General features: G+C 36.0%; 1 protein-coding gene across 4 annotated transcripts in view; it reads left to right on the plus strand.

The window, feature by feature from the left end:
• The window catches only part of sgcd (sarcoglycan, delta (dystrophin-associated glycoprotein)), a 207,205-nt gene that overhangs the window by 119,768 nt on the left and 71,652 nt on the right, over positions 1-15,785 (plus strand). For all 4 annotated transcript variants that reach the window (XM_079585263.1, XM_079585264.1, XM_079585261.1 and 1 more), the window contains exon 2: positions 5,298-5,483. In XM_079585263.1, the coding sequence (XP_079441389.1) occupies positions 5,298-5,483 (186 nt within the window). The remainder of the gene's footprint in view (positions 1-5,297; positions 5,484-15,785) is intronic.

A 15,785-nucleotide genomic window follows, 5' to 3' on the forward strand; every position in this document is an offset into this window, starting at 1 on the left:
GCATTTCACTGGTCTTATTGTTACATATTTTTTGCATGTATTTATTTTCTCATAATAAGACATTTTGTAAGACGTATAATAAGACGCTAATAGTGTGGTTCAATTTGTTGATGTTAACTATAGTTAACATGAACTCACAATGAAAAATACTTCAACAGCATTTCGTAATCTTAATTTATGTTAATTTCAGCATTAAGAAATCCAAAACTGGTCTGTTAATATGTTAATATTACTTAATTGACCTGAATTAATATGAAATGTAATGAACAGTTGTATTTCTATGTAAACAGAGATGAATAAATACTGTATATGTAATGTATTTTTGTGTTCAGTATCTGATTTACAGTAGAAAATTTGATTTTTTTTAGCTGCTTTCTCATTTTACTTTAAATACTTAAAAAAATATCAATATTATACATATTTGTTTTCCTGCTAAATTTCACGAATTCAAATAAACATAATTTCATTTGCATCTATTTTCACACGTAACATTACAAATACATTTTGTTTTTTTAATGATTTCCTTTTTGGAACGACCCAACAATATGGCAGCGATTATTGTTCTCTCTTTGAAGCGCCCTGCAAAGGCATTATCTATGCCAGTTGGAATGCACTGTTTATGTGTTTCTGAGCAATATGAAGAACGGGGAGTGTGTGTTCTGTTCTGTTGTGAATTTGAAGAGTTCCTGTTATGTTGAAGTTTTAGTGTGTAGAGAGTGGAGCTTACAATTAACTGCAAGAGATTAAGTTTGATTGCTTTCAAATATATCTAATTGTATATTGATTCCTCAATTCAATTCCTTTTTTTTGGGTAGAGTTTAGTTATTAATAATGTTAAAGGGATAGTTCACCCAAAAAGGAAAATTCTGTCATCACTTACTCACCCTCAAGTTGTTCCAAACATGTATACATTTCGTTCGTCTGCTGAACACAAAAGAAGATATTTTGAAGAAAATGGGTAACCAAACGGTTGGACCCCATTGACTTCCATTGTAGAAAAAAAAAAAAAAAGTCAATGGGTCAATGGGGTCCATAAACTGTTTGGTTACTGACATTCTTCAAAATATCTTCTTTTGTGTTCGGCAGATGAAAAACATTCACAGGTTTGGAACTTGAGGGTGAGTAAATGATGACCGAATTTTCCTTTTTGGGTGAACTATCCCTTTAAGAAAATGTTTAACGTTAAGAAAACTGTTTCTAGTACTGCATTAAATTAATTTATCTATTTTAAATGCAGAGAATGTAATAAAGAAAATATGTGTAAAGGTGTATAGGTGGAGACCATACTAAACTTAATTTCAAATCGTTTCAATGTTGTAAAGAAAGGTTTGGATAAATTACAGTAATATTCTCAGAGTGGCTTAGTGTTTGCTCTTGAGGTTTTTAGATCAATAGTTCTTGATCTTTAACTGTAAGTCCTTTTCCACCTTATTTTGTTACCAGTCCCTGTTACGATACGGCTAACATCTGTAGTGTTTGCCGCTGACAAGGGTAGGACACTAACACTTCAGTTCACAGATGAGTAAGTTGCCATCTCAGCTTCTCCCCGAGGAACCAGCAGTGTAGAATAGTGCTTTAACTTCACCTGACCTGTCCTTCAGCAACTCCATTTACAGTTGTGTGAGCCCAGGCATATCTTCAGAAACAGGGAAGACACTGAGCTTTGTATTTAAGTCTTCCTTTAATTAGAGGCTACGTTTTTTTTGTGGACGGTAAAAGCCTGCCAGTTGTTTTCAGCATACCAAGGACATTTTGCAGAAATGTAATTGAGCTTCCAAGATGATTATGAAATTTTTAATGCAGTTTTATTACTACACTGAACATTCAACATCAAGGTTAAACTGGACTGGAACATATGCAATGATAGTTTCTGCAGTGCTGTAATTGCATCGTGTGATCTGTTCAAAGATATATTACAAATGCAATTCACACATGCAAAGGCTTGAATACAGGAGCATGCCTTTTCATTTCTGACAGGATTATACAAATGTAAGCTGAAGAAGTTAAAAGAATGAAATGCTTGAAAATTAAAGCTTAAGTAGTTTGGCATAACTTCATATAAGTGGAGTGCACAAGCCGCCTCTGAATCTTACTTGTGAGTCGCAAGAACCAAAATGAGGCTTACCGTGATTACATGGTCAAGTACGTACACAACTACGGTATGTCAAAATGTCCATCTTCATTTTGTTTCAGTTAAACACAGTTAAACACAGGCCGTTTTGGAACGTAAATAAAATAGTTGAGAAAGATAACGCAAGTTGTGTAACAGTATTGGATCCGTGCAAAAACTCTTAAAGTGACAGTAGTCTAATATTCTTGTTTCTGTTTGTCATGTTAATCTAAGAACAAAAGACAGAAAATCTCTCTCTGCTCTTGACTTGAATTGTAAGCATTAATCTATATTATTATTTTACAATGAAGTCTGTAGTAATTTCTGTAGTATTTCTTACCTGAATAATAACCTACTGTTAGACCAATCTGAAAAACTTAAAGCAGTGTTTATTTCATAGCTCTCTTTATACTATTGCATTTATTTGTGCTGTTGTTTTTTTTTTTTTTGTTCTCATTTTATTACTGACATTTTACATGTGGTTTATTTCTTAAAAAATACGGTAATACTTTGCATCGAAGAAAAGTATTTCTTCAATATATATAATGTATAATGTTTAAGTGTAAACACATTCAAGGTGGAATCCCAATACTGTATGTTATTAATTTGTCGTTACACCACATGACACTAAATTTCAGTAAATGTGGATCATTTAGATGAACTTAAAGGGTGTTGGTCTGGTTTTGGTCTTGACTCTGTCTCGCCCTGCATTGTGTTGGTCTTGTCTTGGTCTCAACCCCTCAAAGCTTTAGTCTTGTCTTGGTCTTCTTGACTTGGTCTCGGTTTACTGTAGGTGCATGACTACAACACTAAATCAAATATGGTTCTTGATCTAACCGTATTTATTGTTTGAATGACACAATTTGAAAGCTTTGACTTTTTCATTTGAGAAGTAACAAATCACAAAGCTTATTGTGATTTATCGGATGGGAGGGGAGCTACAAACAACCCCGACAGCAACATAGTGTTGGCCACATCTGGTACACGTGGATTCCACATGGTCCAGATGTGGACAGGATCTGAGCCGACACTATGTTGCTGTCTGGGAATGTTTAGTGAAGTTTTGTTGACGCATCAACTGAAAGCAACATCGACTAAAAGATTGATTCTTGGGATTTAAGAAGTGATATTGGTTCACCAATATGAAAATCTGTTAAAATTGAGGTCAATCGAATTGAAACTTTACTTGAAAATGGAATAAAATATGTTTCAAAACCACATGCAACATAAACACAAAGAGTACATTTCTAAGAAAGTTATATTTCTTTATTGTGGTCACTCTTATACTGTATGTCACTGACCCATAAACCAATTTTTTTTTATTAAAAAAATAGCTTTGTTTATTTTACTCAAATGTAGGGAGCAGTTTTCTTCCTGCTGGTTAAAGTAATGCACAACGGTTTGCATTGCCCCTCTGCAGAGGAGTATTAGCAAATGAATTATGCTGTTTTTCCTCACCGAGTCCCATTAATCACTTCACCACTTCTTATTTAGGTTAAATCTTTGAAAGCCTCAGAAACCCCATTCATACAGATACGCTGAACATCAGAATAGCCGAAGGACGTGCAATTATTTATGTGCATATTGTGAAAATATCACAATCAATAATGCAAAGAGGTTTTTATCCTTAATTATGGAGACACCAGATCATTGTCATCAATTATTTTCAATAAATGGTGCGTAAGCTTGCCTGTCCTAGGAAGAAAATATTGCATTTTACCTGTTATTTTTATTTCTTTTTTAAAAAGCAATATATTATTATAAATGTTATATTCATCCGAGATAATCAATGGAATGTTCTTGAGCTTGTGTTAACCACAGACTTTGTTTTAAGCATTTAACCAAAAACCCATATTTAAAAAAAAAAAAAAAACATTGACTTGAGGACGATGGAACCAGAAAATATAAATGCTCTTTTCTGTGGTTTGGCCATAAAACCTCTCCAATGCCTCATGGGATAGTAAAGTGTTCATTAAGTGTGCACTCCAGAATCTCGGCAGAAGTAGTAGATTACTGTTTTTTCCAAACCGGTGTATTTGGACGCTTACTATTTAGTAAGGAAATGTTCGATTTCGGATGTAGGACGGTTTGGGAGTCACACCTGTAAGTTTCTAACATATGTGAATACCTCATGTAAAACAGATTAATCCAATATAATTTCATATTACATAATTTTTTTATACATAAAAACTGAACCCTTGCAGTATTACTGATTATTCTTCACCCTTCTGTGTTCTGAATCAGTCACCTACTGTCACTTACTCATGTGAAACTGGTAGAAATGTCTTGGCTAGAGATAAAATGTAGGTTTTAGAGGTCAGTGCAAAAAACATAGCAAACTTTTCCACTGACTGGGTCAAACTCATATCAGAACATCCAACACTCATGCTGGCTGAGCAGAGATACACTTCCAGTCCACTGATTTCCCTTTATTGACCTCCATTTATTTTGTAACCAGCGTAGATGGTTGTCTGAGTGAATGGTTTCATTATAAATAGGGCAAAAGTGACAGACTATCCCAAAGGCACTGTCTCTCGAAGCATAATCTTCCATTGTTCTGTATTGCAGTGTCTTCGGACACACTTATTCCTCCATTTATATTTACAATACTAGGGTCAATGAGATATAAATATTTTCAAAATCTACATTAAAACACATATATTTGTATTCATGTTGATTTCATATGGTACCATATGATATACATATATTCATATGATATACATATTTCACATATATATATGTTTATTTATTTCAAGATCAAAAGTATTTTTTTAACAAATATAATGAAATCATTGTTTCATAAATATCAGTACGTTTTTGGTGAGATGCACCACATCACATTGTACAACCTGAACTAAACTTGTCCGGTTGTAAAAATATCAAATTATGTGACATTAATTAATATTGCTTACTGACCCTTTCTTACCTGCTCGCTGTGATATTTATATAATTTACTGTTGTGTTCTGCATGTTTCTACATTTTTCTACATTCACATGACTTTGTTGATCACACCAACAAAAATAGGGGGGGGGGGGAAGTAGCGTATTAAATTTTATGTACGAATTGCATTTTCTATGTACTTTTGAGTACATTAGGACACAAAAAGTGTCATTATTGAGCCCTAAATCATGTTTCAATGCCTCTAACAAAATCCTCAATTAACGTTTTATTTGTGTCTTCTTGCAGATGACCCAGGAACAGTGCCCTCATAGGAACAATGTCCAGAGTACTGAAAAACCGCAACTGTATAAAGTGGGGATCTACGGCTGGCGGAAACGTTGCCTTTACTTCTTTGTCCTCCTCCTCATGATCCTCATAGTGGTCAACCTCGCTCTCACCATCTGGATCCTCAAAGTTATGAACTTCACCATAGTAAGTTCAGTCTTTTACTCTGGGCTTCATAACTGCTGCTGGGCATCGATTCTTTGAACGACTTAGAATTGGTGGACCGCTATGATGGAGAGCCGTTATTTCTGCTCACTTCTGTGTGTTTTCTGAGCTTCAGCCAGGCTGCTTTCATTCGCCTCTCAGTGGTCGATCTGTTAAGGTTTCCGCACGTAGAGTCAGTTCTCTGAGGCCAACTGCCTTCCCTCCCTTCATGTGTTTACTGATCTTTTCAACTTTCTCCTACTGTGCTTTGGGTCCTGATTAATTGGATGTACAGCAGGGCCCGATCAAAGGAGGGGCCTGAGGGCAGAACTGTCACAGGACCCCAAACCCACCCAGCGACAAAACGCCCTCTGTAAACAAACTCTCCTAACTTTCATGTAACATTTGTACGGTTTTTAAACTTTGTAGGATTTATATCCTTCCATGATTGGTACTGGTGGATGCAGAGGAACTGGAAATCTGTTGCTGTCTGTTCATGTTTGCTAATTAAAAACATTTGGACTGGAAAACATTTTACATAAGATTGTTTTGGAAGTACATAACTTTTTCAATAATTACATTTGTTGTTTTATGTGCGTACATTAAAGCTACATTGTGTAGGATTTTCTCCCATCTAGCGGTGAAATTGTATATGACCACGAACTGAATATTACTTTCTAGCCCCTCCCATTCCGAGGGAGTTTTAACTCCTACGGTGGCCGTATTATTTCAAATCTGCCGGCAGTCGCGAGTAATCTCCCCTCGCATTCGTCACGGTGCCACTGAGTGTAAAAACGCGAAAGGCAAAGCTTGAATTTCCAGGTATGTCCCTCTTTGGCTGATGTATTTTCAAGATGGAGGTGCAACATGGCTTCCGCCATTTGAGCGACTCGCTCGTATGTATTAAAAAAAAGCCAGATTCTACGCTTACGAGAATACTTGATTAGTTGGTAGAAAAAATTATACATTAATGAACACATATAATTTTGAAAGAACAAAGTTATTTTTTTTGCTAAGAATCAACAAATTACACAGTGTAGCTTTAAATGAGCTGGAATGTGGAGTCTGAATATAAGGACATGACAGGATGATTGACAGGCCAGTTCATGGTGACAAGATGCACAAAGCTGTCCATGTTTGTCCCAAAAATTGCCTTCCCTGTAACTTCTCTCTAATGAGAGTTAGCAGACATGTAGGTGCAATGTTACTTATAGTCAACAGAATGTGTTAAAGGGACCATCAAAATAAAGTGAAACCGCCTTCTCTTCTGCTACACACTCAAAAATATATACTTTGTCATATTTGGCCATTTTTGGGACATACTATATATACTGCTTTGTGCATTCTGTCACCGTAAACTGGCCTGTCCTATTTATGCCAAACTTTTGACCAGTAGTGTATATGAAGACATTGAACTGAGGTAAAATATATATAAATATATAAATGTATTTAAGTTTTTGCATAGAGCTCCTTACTTGTTTCACAGATTCTATTTATCAAAGATATCTTTGCCTCTTGCCTGCCTTAAACAGTCCTCCTCTGCTCTTTTGTAGAGATGGTATATTTCACTGACGGGTAATATTTTATACTTGTTGAGCATCGATGATAATTAAATTCCACCCCACAAAGAATGTTAATGACTTCATTTTAGTTAACCGTCCCATCCGGGACGCAGTCTGATAGATTCCGTCATATTAAACGAAATTTTGACTCGAATTAAACCCCTTTCATTTAGATGTTACCACAGGAAGCATATATTTAGGTTACCTGACAAAACATTTTCACAGTGCATGCCTGGGGCCTGATCCCTAACTGTGACTAAAATGATTTTGCAATGCAGATTTATGCAGATGAAATATGATGTTTATGTGGGGTGATACGTTCAACTCATGCTTCTCGTTTTCGTCAAGATTCTTAGCCTTCCTGTAAAAGGAGTGTTAGACCGGAGTAAGATGGTGTGAAGGGCATCGGGCTCTCAAGGGACCTGTGGAGATCAGGTCCGTGAAGAGTGCAGATGCAGATGAGCAGCTGGATGTTTTGCTGATTTATGTCACCTCAGATTGCAGGATGCCCCATGTGTCAGGGCTGGAACGGAATTAAATATTTAGTGTCCTCAGATGCCAAAGGACGGTGCATATCAATGTTGACATCACGGGAGAATGCGTTAGAAATTGAGATCGCACGTCCTTGTCTCTTTACACACAATATTCATTCTCTAGACAAAATGTAATTAGCATTATATCAATTTAATTTGATTAATATAGTACCATGCAGAAGTCTTAATGTCTTCATTTCATTGCTATTTGGCAGTGAATGCCCATTTCAGGACTAATGAGGCATGTTTTACATCTCAGAGGTGATTTTATAATATTTTTTTACACGTCTCTGCGCTCAGTCAATGCTGAGATTCCAGCTTGGTCTCCTCAGTGTTCAAGCGGTGAAGTGTACACATACATTTTTGTATGTATTTATGTTTGGATAGACACTTTTCTATCACTGTGCTGACAAGCATTTAAAACGTAACCCATTTTACACACGAATGTCAGAGACGTACAAATCTTTATGAATATTTTGAAGACTGCTCGGTTCTAAAATTACCAGATTGGAATCCAATCTCATGTAATGGAGACATTTTGTCCAAATAAATACTATCGAATTGTAAAATGCATTTATTAACAAATGTAACAATATTAATCAAATATTAAACAACTTTTTTCAACATTGATCATAAAACAAATTTTTTAAATGTTTCTTGCGCACAAAATCAGTATATTAGAATGATTTCTGAAGGATCATGTGACACTGAAGACTGGTGTTTTGGCTGCTGACAGTTCACCTTTGCCATCACAGGAATAAATTACATTTTAAAATGTTAACAGAAAACTGTTATTTTAAGTTGTAGTACTGTTTTTTACTGTATTTTTGATCAAACAAATGCAGCCTTAGTGAGCATAAGAGACTTATTTCAAACCATGCTACAATCACGCCGATACTAATACGATTATATTGGCTTTTCAGACCTGGGGCTGTTTTAACAGCATTGTTCTATGCATCCCATGGGTTCAGTTATCAGAGTACGAGAAGACTCTAATGGGGGGTGGGAGGGTTGGACACTAACATGCATGAAACAAAAAGAAAAGCAATTGCATCTTCACATTTCTTTTGAGGCAAAAACAAAACAAACACACACACACACACACACACACACACACACACACACACACACACACACACACACACACACACACACACACACACACACAATTAGGCTGCAGGATTTCAGAGTGTTCCTCGTAGATCCTCTGATTCTGGCAGCTCTATTTATATCAATACAACTGTTAGCTTGTGCTGCCTGCTCTCATTCAAGCGCCGCCTCGTTGACACCCTCCGAAGCTATTATGGAAATGTGTGTCATGACTAACTCTGCCATTTTGTAACGGCCCCACCAACAGCCTGTCACAAGGGTTTTCTGTGAGGCACGGGTCAACCGTGAACATGAATCAGTGAGCTCTAGAGAACTCGCTCACATTGCAGCCATCTTGGCCTGGGGCGGATACTCACACACCAGAATTAATTGATCTCTTGGGGGGAAACAATAAGTGTCAGTTCAAAAGCTGGTGTGGAGAGTCTCTAAATGACCAAGTGATGATGTGATGATGTCCCTGTCCTTTCCCTGGAGGCCTGCCCTCCGATGTCAGTACTTTGAGCTCTGAGTACGGGAGGAAAGTTTTGCCTTATCGAGTGTTTAGTCAGACCTGCCTGTTTCAGTAAAGCCATGTATCATTTCACTGCCACGTGAATGTTTCTGCTTGAACTCAGTGTGATTTGTTTTTTAATCATTCAGATGGCTTATGATCCGATTGAAAAGAATTCAAAAGAACAAAACTTTCTGAATTACCATAGTCTTGATTCGAAAGATCCTGATATGGTCTGTGCTTATTTTCAGCAGCTTAGTGATATCATATTTTTATTAATTTGATTCAGTTTAGTGAATAATAATTTTAGAAAAACAGCATCAATGTATAAATGACACTTTAAAACACAATTTTTCTGAGAATCAAAAAATACATTGTGAAAAAAATATACATACAAAAATATACATTTTTTTTTATGAACAAATGGCTCTTATTAGCCATGCAATGTGACCAGTGTAGTCTGATTTATGAACGAATCACTGTTATGTGCCGGTTCTTTTTGGTCAATAAAAACACGCAACATGACCTGAGTAGTCTGATTCATAAATGACTTAATGAGTCGGTTCTTTTTAGTGAATCAAAAAACCATTCAGTGTGACCAGAGAAGTCAGTAGAAAGTCAATCATGAACGAATCACTGTTATGAGCCACTGTTATGTTATGTAATTTTTACTAAGTCAAAAACACACAGTGTGACCAATGCAGTCTGATTCATTAAAAAATGACTGTTATGAGCAAGTTCCTTTTAGTTTATTAAAAACATGCAGTGCGACAGTGATTCAATATGGAACAACCGTTATGAGACGTTCTTTTTAGTAAAAAAAAAATGAAAATAGTAACATTTTCTTAGCAACATGCTATTTACACTAAGTGAAAATAGAGATAGATTCTATTTACACTATGTACAAATAGCATTTCTTTGCAATATGTGTAGCTATGCTATACTTTTTGCAGATGAAAGACACTATTTGCACTTTGTAAATTAAACTGTATGCAAAAGAGTATGTAAATTGTAAATGTAAATTCAACTGTAAGTAAATTATTATATTTATTACAATTATTGGTAACACTTTATTCTGATAGTCCACTTTAGACATTCTACTAACCATAAGTAACTTTGCAGCAACATGTCAACTAACTGTCATTAGAGTATTAGTAGATTGTCTGCTTAATATTTGCTGACACTTTATTTTGTTGGTCCCCCAACACATCGGTTCCCAACAGGGGGTCGCAGCCCACAAGGTTATTTTCCCCAGGTTTTTTTTCTTTTTCTTAAAATTCGTATTTGAAGGTGCGGCAACTATAGTTGCCGGTGGGCAAATATGTTGTATGCACCCCCTCAATGTAAAATATGAATAGGAGGAGAACATTTGGCATCATGGAAGTGGTGTTAGTGAGATTCTTAAATCTTAAAACACAACAAACAATAAATCCATTTGTCTTAACCCTTGTGCGCTGTTCGGGGTCTTTTTGACCCACATTTATAACTTTCATTCATGGATAACATGGATAATTTGACACGGTTTAGTGTAAGATTTTTGCACATCTTTTGGAAAATGCAGTTTTTAAAGTAACAAATTATCACTTTAACCAGTAGATGGCTATTTGCTATTTGACTAACTGAAAGACATATTTTCACAACATTTTCCAGTTGTATTCATATACATATTATGAATTAATAATAATATGTAGATATGAATCTAACTGGAAAAATTTGTGAAAAGATGTCTTTTAGAGCTCTGCAACCATCTACTGGTTAAAGTGATATATTTTTTTACTTTTAAAACGGAATTTTCCGAAATATGGGCAAAAATCTTACACTAAACCATGTCAAATTATCCATGTTATCTTAATGAATGACATTTAGAAATGTGGGTCTTTTATAAGGTGAATTTGACATAAAAAAAAAATGTCAAATGTTTTTTTTTATATCTTAAAATATTTTTCTATATATTAAAAATATTTTTTTTACATTTATTTATATACATTTTGTGGAGTAAAAATGTCCAAATGTGAAGTAAAAACATTAATAAACTGAGTAAAATGACATTGTGAAAACAAAAACAAAAAACTTTTTTTTTTTTTACAATATTAGCCTACATTTTGTTGCCTGGGGTCTCTAAGACTCCAAACAGCCCGACTGTAAACCACAAACGAAACACGCACAAGGGTTAAAGTGGTGGAACATAGTTCAGAACAAAGTGCAGCCATACCAGGGCATTGTGTATCAAAAAGTTAAATGAAAATAAATAAATAAATACAAATAAATAGAATGAAGAAAAAAATATATCTATATAACAAACAAAAAAACAAATAACAAAATGGCAAATAACAAAAATAACAGTGCATACAGATGTCATTTAAAGGGTTAAGTTATGTTTATGCACTAAACAAGACCAATAACCTTTATTTATTAACCTATTAACACAGTATAATCCATTTTCCCATGATATATGTACTTACAAGGCATTTGCCCACCGGCAACTATAGTTGCCGCTTGGACTTTTGACTAAGTATACAAAAAACTATAGATCTCTTGTAAGATTTGTTTTGTTTGGATGATTCTAGAGACCTTCATGATTATGTAGATATATATATGTCAACAAAAAAAAATCGTATTATTAGCATGAAAATGACCTTTCTTTGGGAGGGTTTGCCTTTGCCATGCTTCCTGGAAGTAGGGATAGGAAGTTGACAGCCTCATGTGACAGGAAGGAAGTGAATACCTTTTTTTTCTTCTTGAAATCCTTTACTTGGTTGTTTGCTTGCATGTCATTGAGACATTAAACATGGATAACATCTAGAAAAATACTTACAAAAGGAAAATGACAACTATACACTGCGGCAATAGTTGCCGGTGGGCTTAAATGGGTAAAGGAGAACTCCGGTCAATTTTAACATTGAGCTCAATTTTTAGTAAATTTGGAGTGCTGTCAATACAGAGAACAATGACAAAAATCGGTGTTGCCTACACCGTGTTATCCTCTTTTTAAAATTTGCACCCTATTGACTTGAATGGGGCACGTTTTAAACCTGCTTTTATTTCTCTTATCATCCTTGATGTGTCATACAAGTGCCCAGCCATGTTGAGTGATTCCTTCAGAGTGAACACGAGTGAATCTGACTACAGTAGATGTGAAAGATATTAATAAAAATGATGTTATATCAGCCAGCGCACATACCTGTATTTACTTCCTGTTTTCGGTCGAAGTCCAAGGTAGTCGATTGTCGAGTTGACGCGCATAGTGCAAATTTTAAAAAGAGGATAACACGGTGTAGGCAACACCGATTTTTGTCATTGTTCTCTGTATTGACAGCACTCCAAATTTACTAAAAATTGAGCTCAATGTTAAAATTGACCGGAGTTCTCCTTTAATAAACTCAAGTTTATTATCGCTCGCTATAGCGCCAAAAGCGTCAAAAATAAAGCCTCACATTGATAAAGCCTCACAAATAACATGCAAGTATTGAGGCCCCAGACAACAGTCATTTAGTAATAGCCTATATTATTTTTTTTTTACCTACACACCAGTGTGAATATTTTTGTTATTGCATTTCAAATAGGGCCAATTTATAGGCTACTCCTAGGCTTATGTTTTTCAATTACAATGGGTCTACTGATGTTTTTGTTATTGTATTTTCAATATTATAGGCTAATATTTGTGCATAAACATATATGGTTATAGTAAACATACCGTTTGTTTGAAAACAACATATTTTGTCATCCTTGCTGCAAGCTTACAAGAGCGATAATATCATTAAATGTGAAGGGGGGCCCTAAAATATTTTCTTGGGAAAAAGGGGGTCTCAGACAAAAAAAGGTTGGGAACCACTGCCCCAACAGACATTCTATTGACTATAAGTAACTTGGCAACTACAAGTCGACTTATTCCCCTAACCCAAACCATAAGTCTACTCACAGTCTACTACAGTCTACTAATACTCGAATGAGAGTTAGTTGGAATGTAGTTGAAAAGTTACTTATAATTAGTAGAATGTCTAAAGTGGACTATCGAAATAAAGTGTAACCAACTTGGTAAATGGATGCCGCAATATAGCCATCCAGACACCTACACCTAACCGATAAACACTTTATTAATGAACACACGTTAGACACTTTATTTCCACTTTTCAAATATTTTATTATTTTAATTTAAAATAATTGCCTTTCCGATCGTATATGTGATGGGAAAAGGGAATAGATTGATTTCGGCAAAAAGCAGATTCAAACCTTGGGTCGCTTCGCGTCAAATCTGTCTGCCGTGCACCTTACCCCTACACTATTGCCGCTGTCAACAATCCAGCATCTTCTGCAATTTTGCCTGGCCCAACCAGACGTCAGTGGGCGGAGTTAGTGTAAATAGCCTCTGCACAAAACACTTTGTGTAAATAGATACTCCTAAAAAGGCATACCAAAAATAAATCAGAATTTAAATCAACAGCTTGCGAATTGCATTCAAATTGAATCTAGCCCTATAATTTCAAATGAAAAGTGAGAACTTTCTATGTACTTCCCTTGCATTTGTCCTCCTGTTCCTGTATGGCACTGCACTCTGTATTTTTCTCCCAGTAAAAAGCTAACGTAAGCTGGAAAAGAATGACTCCAACACAATAAAAAGCGAACAAATCCAACATGCTGTGCCAAAGCCACAGGCTTTTCCAGGGCCCACGAGGATAAAAACATAATTTGCTAGACCTGACACATTAAGCAATGGCGTACTTGGGTTAATAGAATGCAGGAACATTTTCAACCTGCCGACAAACATGAGCTGCCACTGTGGCACCTCAACGCCATCCATAAACTGCAAATAACACTGAGGCTGTAGCTGCTGCACATTCACAACCTCTATAGCCCTCCCCTACAGGGCTAGATAAGAAGCGCACGCACAACATCCCATAAAGCTCTTTTTACAGTGCAGTCATCAATGCGGTAGTTCGAAAATGCTCATGTGCTGCTTTTACATATACTGTAAACTCTCTGGACACAGTAATTGAACATTTAATAGCTCTTACAAATCACTAATTAGCTTTATGCAAGCAGATATTATCTTTTTAAAGCTTATTTAGCAGGATTCATATGTTATGGGTCATCTGAAGCCAAAAATAATATGCCCTGCCCTGTAATAATAATGAATGAAAATGAATGTAGTGGAAATGGCAGTACAAAACGCTGATATACTGATATGAGAAAATAACTATGAGCAGAGCCTCTGTGAAGATCTGATTGCTAAATGGGCGTTTTGGGCTCCTACGCTCTTGAAAATAAAGCTTCTTTATTGATATTTATGGTTACATGAAGAACCTTTAACATCCATTAAACTTTTCCATTCCACAAAATGTTCTTTATAGTGGAAAAAAAAGGTTCTTGATTATTAAAATGCTCTTCACTAGAACTGTTCATTGAACGGTTCTTTGAGAAACCAAAAATGGTTCTTTTATGGCATCACTGTTAAAAACAGCTTTTTCTGTACCCTTGTTTTTAGGGCAGGGCAGGGCAGGGCAGGGCAGGGCAGGGCAGGGCAGGGTGAAACTATGGACCAACCTTTTTGGGTTTTAAGCTGGCAGTGGATTAGGCCGTGTGTCCACCAAAGCGTTTTTAGCCAGCTGAAAACGCTAGGCGCTCTGCTGAAAACGCCTAGCTGTGGGCGCTTGGGAGCATTTTGGCAGCGCAGCGTTTTTTTCAGTTGAAAACTTGAGACGCTTCATTGCTGTGATACAGAATATCCGCGGCACAGTTATTGTTCAGTTAGCTATGCTGGTTGATGGCGTTGTACAGAAAGAATGTTGTGACAGTTGGTCGATGTGGTATTTGTCCCGCCCCTCCTCCACTGTGATTGGTTGGTTGGGTAAAAAGTGACAGTAATGAGCTGACAGTAATTTAGTGTTACCTAAAGTTGAAAATTCTCCAACTCTTGGCAACCTGTCAAAAAAAGCAGAGCGCTCAGCGCGTCAGCGTGAAAAACAATTGAAAAAATACGCCAGCCGCGTGAAAAAACGCTTTGGTGGACACAAGGCCTTAGAAAAGACAACATTGTCCCAATTTGGACAGACCAGGGAGGGTGAAATAGAGACAACTGACTGAATTATGTCAGCCAGTAATAGCACTCGAGGTTATTTGATAATTCACAAAAGGATATCAATTTTTTAAGCCTACATCATAAACCACTACTCTGGCACTATATGAACACTGGAGTATTTCTGTTCTGTCTCTCCTTATCTATTAAGTCCTCATGAAATCAAAATGAGCGTTTTATGGCTTTTAGTCCATGTCTAGTAGCGTTGATGGCATATGCTTGTGTACATCTAAAACCTGACAAATTTTTTACAGAAATATGCATTTACACGTACAGTCTTTCTCTTCCTGGAAAACAGATCACAGTGTATTTTGCAAAAAGACTCAGCTAAATTATTATATTAACTATGTCTAATGTAAATGGAAATATTTTTGTTTTTGAATGTCTTTTATACAACCCCATCTCACGGCAATTCGTACGGATTTTACAGGGTGGCTAATTCGTACCAATTCATACGACCTCACTCGTAACGAATTTGTAAGATTTTTGCTAAATCATACATATTTTACGAGTTGCCAAATTCGTATGAATTCGTAC

Source organism: Phoxinus phoxinus (genome assembly GCF_949152265.1).
Source record: "Phoxinus phoxinus genome assembly, chromosome: 17".
NCBI classification, from domain to species: domain Eukaryota; kingdom Metazoa; phylum Chordata; class Actinopteri; order Cypriniformes; family Leuciscidae; genus Phoxinus; species Phoxinus phoxinus.